Source organism: Triticum aestivum, chromosome 2B (genome assembly GCF_018294505.1).
Source record: "Triticum aestivum cultivar Chinese Spring chromosome 2B, IWGSC CS RefSeq v2.1, whole genome shotgun sequence".
In the NCBI taxonomy this organism is placed as follows: domain Eukaryota; kingdom Viridiplantae; phylum Streptophyta; class Magnoliopsida; order Poales; family Poaceae; genus Triticum; species Triticum aestivum.
In genome coordinates, this window is record NC_057798.1 from 80370051 (window position 1) to 80379950 (window position 9900).

General features: G+C 43.7%; 1 protein-coding gene across 3 annotated transcripts; it reads left to right on the forward strand.

The window, feature by feature from the left end:
• Positions 1-1028: 1028 nt before the first annotated feature.
• Positions 1029-7371, forward strand: LOC123043597 (probable glutamyl endopeptidase, chloroplastic). 3 transcript variants are annotated; one of them, XM_044466096.1, is made up of 16 exons: positions 1029-1386; positions 1857-2058; positions 2138-2248; positions 2358-2406; positions 2508-2614; positions 2695-3198; positions 3756-3884; positions 4113-4409; positions 4513-4971; positions 5079-5144; positions 5338-5398; positions 5653-5802; positions 5949-6083; positions 6188-6457; positions 6810-6880; positions 6986-7371. In XM_044466096.1, the coding sequence occupies exons 1-14, from the start codon at positions 1182-1184 to the stop codon at positions 6380-6382; spliced, it is 2670 nt and encodes an 889-aa protein (XP_044322031.1). In that variant the 5' UTR covers positions 1029-1181; the 3' UTR covers positions 6383-6457; positions 6810-6880; positions 6986-7371. The 3 variants fall into 3 exon arrangements, with proteins under 3 accessions (XP_044322031.1, XP_044322029.1, XP_044322032.1); XM_044466094.1 differs by having other exon boundaries at positions 6810-7371; XM_044466097.1 differs by lacking the exons at positions 5653-5802; positions 6188-6457; positions 6810-6880; positions 6986-7371 and having other exon boundaries at positions 1111-1386; positions 5803-6027.
• The last annotated feature ends 2529 nt before the right edge of the window (positions 7372-9900 follow it).

The window sequence follows — 9900 nt, forward strand, 5'->3', positions numbered from 1 at the left end:
CTGCTCAGCCCCTTCTGGGTCAAAGTCAGAGGCTTTCGGCCGCGGGCTTGGCGGCGCGGTGGCGCGCTCGTGTGGTGGCACGGCGGCGGGGTTGACTGGCAGTGGTGCGGAGGCTGCGCGGGCCTGTGCCGCGGCTTTGGTGCAGGCGGCGGCCATGGTGGCTGGTGGCGCGGGTGCGTGCCAGGCGACTCCATTGCTTGGAGCTCGTCGGTCGGCGCGGGGTGGCTGCTGCTCCGGCCGTGGATGGCTCCACGACAGCTTGGCAAGTCGGCTACGACGGCGGCTGGCTTGTCCCGGCATCGCCTCGTCCGTAGGCCGCTTGTGTCGGCCTTCGATCAGTCTCCTCGTCATCTGGGTGCTATTTCCGATGAAGTGATGGTCCTCTCCCAGCTGTGGCCCATCGTTAGTCTCGCGCTAGGGCAGCAGGGCCAAGCTTGTCTCGCGCCCGGTAGCAGTACCGTGCTCATCTCGCGCCCGATGCGGCAAGACGAGTCGATGGAGGCTAGCTTGCCACGGTCTTCACTCATCCTTTCGGTTGGGGTAGCGGCGGGTATCGGGTGAGGTGGTGTCAAGGTCTTGGATGCCGGGGCGGCGACCCTGGTGGTGGTAGCGTGGTGCTCATGGGCAGAGCCCGTCGCTCGGTGCTGCTCGGCTGCCATGGCTGTTTGGGCGGCGTGGTAATAGGGGTGTGGCGTTCGGTGGCGGTGAGTGTTGGCCGGGGTGAAAACCTGCTCTATCTTCGGACGGACCGGCGGCAGCGTTGCTCGTTCCCTTCTTGAAGGCGTCGTCGCGGCTCTCATTGCTCGTCGTGTGGCTTCAAGGAAAACTCTGATCATCAGATCGGGCGCTGACGGCGTTCCGGTGTTGTAACCTTCCCGAAGGCATCATCTTGAAGCTCACGGTTCGTCGTGTGTGGCTTCATTTCTTCACGGTGGCGTTGTCACTATTGGAGTCCCTGATTGCTCTTATAATGCTAGGGGTGGTGTTGCTGCGCTTAGTGCATATATTATGCCTTGGTGTGTGTTGTGATGACGTGCATTTGTACCGAGTTGTTGTCGGTTATTGTTTTTATATAAAGCGGGGCGAAAGCATTTTTTTGGGTAAAGGTCAGTTCATCAAACACAAGCCACAGCTCACAGCACGAACAGTGAGCAAGCACCCTGCAGTCCGAGCCTTCCCCTATGCTGCCTCGGAGGCTAGGCCCGCGCCTATGCTTCGCCTGTGCCAATTCCACCGCCGCATCATCTTCCTCCACTCCGTCCCGTCGGCGCCCGCGCCCGCGCCTGCGCCTCCTGCCTTACAGGGGCCATGCCAATCCCATCGGCTTCTCGGCGATGTGCGCCGCCGGTTCCCTGCCCGGCCCTGTCGCGCAGGACGACGACGCAGGTGCCTGTGCTTCACTTGATTAGTATCGGGCGGGGATTTTATCTGGGTGTCTTGGTAGTGGTCGGAGATTCGCTTGTTTCGCGAGCTGAATTTTAGTCGCCTCACCTGTTTGTTCTGATAATATTCAGTTAGCTCAGCTCGTCGGATCTCCTTGATTAATCGTGTGTGAATGACTGGAATTTCAGATGCTTTGTAATCTTAGGGGAACAGAATTGTTACTCTTCTGTAGTTTAGCCAAGAAACATACTGCTTTTGCCTTTTCATTTGTTTTAACCCTAGTAAGGAAGTGCTGGTTCAGACTTCAGAGTTAAATATGCTTCACCTATCAAAAGTTCAAAACGAAGCTGCTCATATTGTCCACCTCAGCCTCAATTCTGAAGAAATTGGGAGATTTAGCCACGGACGCTTTACGTTTCATGTAACTAGCAGAACCATTTTCCAGTTTGTCGATGATGCACCTATACCTGCAGTGTCAGGATATCGTCTCCCTCCAAAGGAAATTCAGGAAATTGTGGATGTGCCACCGAACCCCAGTTATCATCTCTCCCCTCGCCGAGATAGGATCATGTTCCTGAAACGTAGAGCTATGCCTTCATTGTCCGAGCTCGCAAAACCTGATAAAATACTTGCTGGCATACGGATCAATTCCAGTTCTAACATGAGGAGTCGAATGTAAGTAAGATAACTTTTATCATTTCGAGATAATATGCCATTGTAACCTTCCTATAGTTAACAGTTGCCTGATTTCTAGGTCCTTTTATACTGGGATTAGTATCCATTTGCTGATGGATGATGGAAGTTTGGGTCCAGAGAAAGCAGTCCATGGATATCCAGATGGTGCGAAAATTAATTTTGTAACATGGTATTTTTTTCCCAGCACTCTTCAGTGTGTCTCTTCTAGTATACAGCTGGATTATGGCGTGCCTTCCCTTTTCCTCAACTACTTCCTCTTGTATCTTTCTGAATTTCAGGTCACCAAATGGTCAGAATGTGGCCTTCACTGTGCGCTATGAAGATGAGGTGATTAGCTGATGCTTTAGATATGAAATGGGAGCACCCTTTGAGGGGATATTAGGTTGCTGATTATGCTGTCTATTTGATGCATTTCATGACTTGTGTAGGTGGGGAGTGACAGCAGTTTAGCATTGTGGGTTGCTAATGCAGAATCTGGAGAAGCTCGGCTACTTTTCAAACAAACAGACATAAGACTGAATGCTATTTTTGAGCTGTGAGTGCCTTTTGGTTTTTTCAGGTGAACCTTCTTTGTGTTCTTTGTTTCTCCCGTAAATTAACACTCATCTTATACAGATTTGTGTGGGTGGATCATTCTACCCTGTTGGTTTGCACTGTTCCTTCATCACGTGGTGATTCTCCGAAGAAGCCATTGGTTCCTTTTGGTCCAAGGATTCGCTCCAGTGAGCAGAACAATGTCATTCAGATGAGAGCCACAAAAGAAATGTTGAAAGATTTGCATGAGGAAGAATTGTTCGATTACTATGCAACCTCTCAGTTAGTACTGGTTTCGTTGGATGGGATAGTGAAACCAGTAGCTTCCCCTGCTATATATACTTTCCTTAATCCTTCACCAGATGAAAAGTACTTGATGCTCACCTGTGTTCACAAGCCATATTCTTCTATAGTCTCATATAAAAGGTTTCCCAAGAAGGTTGAGTTGTGGACAGTTCATGGTAGATTTGTCCGTGAACTTTGTGATCTACTCCTTGCTGAAAATATTCCAATTGCAGCCAACAGCGTCCGTAGGGGGAAACGTTTAATCAGGTGGAGGCCTGACATGCCTTCAACATTATATTGGTGAGTCAAAAAGGCTTAGTCTTTTAATTCATGATGCACAAATGCGGTTTGTATTAAAAAATGATACTATGTTCAGTTCTGATAAGCAAATACTAGGTAAACTCATTGCTGTAGTATTTATAGTTCCAGTGAATTTATGCCTCTTTGTTGCACTTGGTGGTTATGTCTTCGCTTATTTATGCAGTTGTCTTCTTCTGATAGACAGTCCAAATTTGCCGCTTACATTATTTATGCACTTGATGAAATTCGTCTGAGCTCAGGGATGAAATTAGTTACTTCTAGATTTGGTTTACTAGTCAGAAGTTACCTGCGATAGGCAACCTCAAATTAGTTAGGAATTAGGAAGGGAGTAAAACATTTGTGAACAACATTTTGCCGTCCGACCTCAATCATGGCCTAATTGTATGTGATATGGTTTCTTTTTGTAGAAAGGCAATCACTATACTAATGATAATCCCTGATACATTAGTGGTTTACACCACACATGTAGACACGCATGCTTAACTATAACAGAGGACCAGTGTTATGTTTTTAAATCACATCTGATATTTTCCAAGGGTGGAGGCACAAGATGGAGGAGATGCAAACGTTGAAGTCTCACCACGTGATATAGTTTACATGGAACCTGCCGAGCCTTTAAATGGCGAGAAACCTCATGTCCTGCTTAAACTTGACCTTCGGTATAGGTATTGAACTACTGCAGGGATAACACTTCCTTCTCATGATGTTACAATTGAAACACTACTTTAGCTTCATGGAGATAGATTTTAATTTTGGCATTGAAACTTTAGGTTGTAAAAAATATCTTAGCCTAGTTGTTTTTGACCTTGCACTTAAAATACTCACACCTACTTTGTCCAGCTGCCCATGTCTATGATGCTAGACTACAACTCATGTTTTTATCAAATCTGCAGAAGGATCTCTTGGTGCTATGGATTGCATGCACTGGTATATGAATTTTGGCACAAGACACGAAGAACAAGAACATGGGTCATCTCTCCTGATTGCAATGATCTTAGCCCACGATTATTATTTGATAGATCTTCCGAAGATGCTTACTCAAGTCCAGGCTCTCCAATGATGTGCAGAACTCCCGCTGGCACCCTTGTCATTGCAAAAATTAAGACAAACTATGAAGGGACCTGTATCCTGATGAAGGGACAGGGTGCCACGCCAAAAGGAAGCGTCCCTTTTCTTGATCTCTTAAACATGTATGCTGATCTCTTTCAATCATTTCTGCTCCACCTTTTATTCCACTGTTGTGATTCTTTGAATCTGTTAACATAACATGGGGCTCAACTTGTTTTTTTACAGAACAACGGGAGCGAAAGAGCGGATATGGGAAAGTGGTGTAGACAATTACTATGAATCTGTTCTTGCACTGATGTCATACCATCCTAAATGTGAAATCCAGCTAAATGAACTAAAATTTCTCATATCGAAGGAGTCAAGAAGAGAAGCTGCCCAATATTATGTTAGTATCTGGCCTGATAAGAAGCAAGTCCAGATTACAAGTTATCCCCACCCATATCCTCAGCTGGCATCTTTGCAGAGGGAAATAATCAGATATGAGCGAGATGATGGTGTTAAACTTACTGCTACATTATATCTGCCTCCAGGCTATAATCCATCGAAAGACGGGCCTCTTGCATGCTTGATTTGGTCTTATCCTGGAGACTTTAAAAGCAGAGAGGCTGCTGGGCAAGTCCGTCGTTCACCCAATAAATTTGCACGCATTAACAACAGTTTTCCTCTTCTTTGGTTAGCTAGAGGGTACTATCTTCTTACTTCATTTTTTGATGCATATTTTTTGCAATTTAATGCCCCGTCATTTGGAAAATTTATTTTTATTTATCTTTATGCCGCATCTTATCTTACAGGTTTTCTGTTTTGGCTGACCCGACAATCCCTATAATTGGTGAAGGAGACCAGGAGGCGAATGATAGGTGGTGTTTTACCTATTCAGCTAATGTTTTTATTCACTTTACTGTCCTTTAACTTCTAGGGCTGCTACTTCATAGAAACAGTGTACTCACATACTGCTAAACACATAGTCATCCAGTTGAAATACACCTTACTGTTGTCATGAGATAACTAGATATGATGTTCACTTAGACGGGTGATTTATTGCTTTTCTAGGTACATAGAGCAGCTGATTGCTAGTGTGGAAGCAGCAGTAAATGAAATTGTAAGAAGAGGGGTAAGATTGTCTCTTACTTTGTTTTATGCAGATAGTTTCAGATTTGCATGCCCATCTTCATGTGTTTATGTTTCCCTGTACTTGCTTCTTACCCTTCGTTTGGATTAGTTATGCTTCGAGGTCAAGTACCTAAGCACTTGAAAAAGGGAAACACATTGATGAAACCTCAAATCTGTATAATCCAGTCATGCACAATGTAATTCAACGCATTACTCTTGAGACCTTTGGTTATATAAATTTGTCCTGTTCTTCAGGTTGCTCACCCTGACAAAATTGCTGTGGGCGGTCATTCATATGGTGCATTTATGACTGCTAACCTCTTGGCACACGCACCTCACCTTTTCTGCTGCGGAATCGCTCGCTCTGGAGCCTACAACAGGACACTGACTCCATTTGGCTTTCAGGTTCAGCTCTGCCTATTCATTTAAGGAAGGAACATAACTCAAACGTGGTGTCACCTGTCCCAGGTGGACTCCCTCTAGACACCACTGCACAACACGCTTTCAGGTGGACTTGCATTTGTTGATTTCTCCAGATGTTTTGCTTGCAGAAAGAGGTAAGGACGCTCTGGGAAGCTACCGACACCTATATTAAGATGAGCCCCTTCATGATAGCTAGCAAAATCAAGAAACCAATTCTACTGATACATGGAGAAGAAGACAGCAAAGTAACAACAGCAATGCAGGTAGCAACAGTAGCTTCAGGAGTATTATGGGTTCTGAATGTTTTGTTTGTCCTACAGTTGTAGTTACTACTCTCTAGGACTGAAATATTGCGATACTTTTGCAGTCAAGTCAATTTTATGATGCTTTGAAAGGGCATGGGGTGCCATGCCGTCTTGTGATTCTCCCATTCGAGGGGCACCGATATGCTGCAAGGGAAAGCGTTATGCATGTAATTTGGGAGACTGATAGGTGGCTGCAGAAATATTGTGCAAGTAATTCTAGCAGCACCCAGATTATCAAACCCAGTGGTGAGTGGTGAGACAACACAATCACATGTTGATGGTGCACCAGCATGCGAAGCTTTACGTTAAACTTCACCAAGATATCTAGGCTGGTAAGGCTTTCTGTGCAATTGAGTTATTCTTGTGTGATACTGAAACTAGTATGTAGCTGAATTTTAGATATCTTAGTTTCGGTGCTTCTTGATTCTTTAGTATGGTAACAGTTAAATTCATGTGCTTGTGACTGGTGGGACAGGAGTTCTTTTTTTCCTTTTTTCCTTTGCGAGGGACAAGTTTTCTTTCCCAAGTACATGTTTAAAGATCGCGACACACTTCTTTATTTTTTTCTATCTGAGTTGCTGAGCTTGAGACTCAAATACACTTTAACGAGTGCTTCCCACTAAATTTGATCTGACATTCTTGTTTATTCTCAAGTCATGAATTTGATGGCATGTTCCTTTGCAGAGCAAGCTGATACTAATGGCCTTGGATCATTTCGGTGTAGGAAAATTTAAAGATAACTCACAATGATATTGGTGTGTTTCCATGTGCACACAGAAGAGTATCACTTCATTCACTGCTCTGTTTCCATATCGTTCTTGACTCTTGTAACGCGAGACTCAGTAATCATATTCATACAGGCAGATAAACACCATTGCTATATATGTACTTGTTGTCTGCTTCTCAAGTTGATATCTTCTTTGGAGTTCCTTTCTTGAATGTCACGGCATCATATCAAAGTGTTATATTATGAAGCTTTGCTAGTACAGAAATTTAAGGCCTGAAGACACCAACACTACAATTCCAATTATGATGAAGCATAACGAGGGTAAAGTTCGATCCCATCCTGTTAACCAATGGTGCTTCAGTGAGGTCATTATGTTTGTTCCCAAACTCATTCTGCACATATGCTCTGTATCTGAGACATGAATCGATGCGATTCTAACCTCTTTTTACTGGTAAGATTGCAAAACAGTGAACAGTTGTAAGGTTCTATACGATGGGTATCTCGAATTAAGCATAACCATATCAGAAATCGCAAGAAGGAATCAGAGAAATTGCTTCAGTAAACTGATGTCTGTAGAATAATATGTCCTCACCTTACCACCAGCGTATCTTGTTTGCTTTGGATAGATGCTTGGTGTTTCTGTTACATATTCCATTCAGATTAAATTGCTCCTATTGGCCTTCACAAAGTCCTCTCTTCACACCACATAAGATGATAAGGGTACTAGCAAAGAAATCCCCTAAAAGCACGGAAGGAAAAATAAATGTCGCAAAATGGGATTTAACATCTGAAGTTATTTTTATTCTTTTGACTTCCTTCGACAGTGAAGGCTTAAAGTGTATGTGTCTCATTTCTAACTGATTGCACTCAATTGTATTTTATTGTTAGGGCTGAAATAAACTTGGAAGCACTGAACATTTTCCTACTTGACAATCCTCTAAAAAAAGGCTCGTTATTATACTGGTTGTGTGATACTAATGTTGGATATAACAAAACAAAGCAACGAGAAAGTCAATTATATGGTCCCCATCATCTGTAGATAATTATAATTAGATACAAGGACTGTTCTACCATGTGAGCTTCTTTTGATGATGCCTAGCAAATAAACTCTTTTTTTTTTGGCTTTGTGATTGAGATACACTCAGGTTTCAATCAAGCAAGGTTTTTTTGTTTAACATCATAGACCTAGTCAGGTCTAGCTTCGTCATATGCACAAGGATATGATTTGGACATCAACAATAGGTAGAACAAAGACATCATACTCTGATCTAACCACAACTAGCTTCAATCATCAGGCCAATATTTCATTGTGGCGAATACCATTTTTTTTACTCAGATTTAAACTTTGGATGTAGTCTTATTAATCACGCTTCTTTTTTGGCATTCAAGAAATACGACATGGTTTATTTATTATCGAAGAAAACCCTGGGACCAGGGCTCTGTCCATTCATTAAAGAAAGTAAAACAATGTAAATTATATTTGGACACATTAAAGGATCAATTTCTAGAAGAGAATTTTGGATAATAAACTCTATCCACTTTGACAATACTACGATGCTGATTCAGAAGGCTAGCTAGGAGAATTGCTTCATCTGTGCTCAGATCAAAGAAGTGACATAGATGCTGACCAAAGCAACTGTGAGCACAAAATAGTTCAGTATTACCTTGCTGGCAATACTACTCCCTCCGTCCGGAAATACTTGTCAGAGGAATGGATGTATCTAGACGCATTTTAATTCTAGATACATCCATTTTTATGCATTTCTTCGACAAATATTTCCGGACGGAGGGAGTATTATTCTGCACTGAACTTCGACTCCTCTTTAACCTGCAATTCAAGTTTCATTCACCACTTCATTTTGAAACCTGTAGAGGAAAATTCATCAGTATACTTGCATAGGTGTATCACTATGGGTGAATTATTTTTTAAGAGATTGTGTGGATGAACACACCACATGCACGTCGCACTCATGACATAAACGTACGTACACGCGTGCGCGTGCACTACACGCGCTATATTTGCAGGGGCAAGATTTTTTGATAGCATTTTAATGTAGGTCGTCGTTGTCAGGGAATCAAATCCAAGCACACATTTTAGACCATGTACAACCACATCAATTTTTTTGCAGGAGAAAAGACAAATGGTGGTCTGAATTCTCGGAGACGTCAGAAACATCTCTGTGTCATAGTCTTGCAAGACTTGTGCCGGCCACAAGCCTCTCCATCTGTTCTGTCCATACAAGCAACACCCATACCATTCTGGTACGTTTCCTTACAACTTAGAATTTTATCAGGTCACAGCAGAAGGCTAAACAGTAACTGTCATAGCCTCATCCAGCGCAGGGCTCTGTATGTAGCCCTTATCTTGTTCTCCAGAATACAATGCCTTCATCTGAGCTAGAGCTGTCCACGCACCCCATTCATCGCCGAAAGTCACACTGACCGGCTCTGATCGATACAGAATATTTGCCTCTGTTTCGTTCCTTTCGTCTAAAGGCTCCATTCGGGGTGTTTTCAGTCAGGGTGTGCGAGCTAACGGCTGTGACGATGTCTGGGAGAAATATCGGAATGATTGGCCCATTTCGTGTGTGTGGGCAAAGTCAACAAGCCTAAATGGTTCTCATGGGCACCTTTAGTACCTGTCTTTTTTGGGTGCCTTCCAATGATTCCCAAAGGCCAAGCAGGCAGGCTAGGCCTAGGAGCAACCACTTGCACATCCGATGGCTGTTACTGTCTTACAGTGGCAAGCAAAAGGAGAGGCGGCGAGAAGACGGGGGGAAACGCAGCGGCAAGCAAGCGACCGAGAAAGCAGCCGTAGACCGGTAGGTGCTGGAATTCAGAAAGCTGCAGGGGCACACAAATTTCACCCCGAGTTGTCGCGTTTTCGCCTCGATTTGTAGCCTCCTGTTCGATTCAGACCGATCACTGCCATAATAAAAGGTGGTAGATCATATCATTTGGTACATCACTTGACTATTGTGGTATGAGATTGTTTTCTGCCAAATCAGCGACTCACAGCCAGCCAGGGTAGTTGCCCGTTGCCTTCAC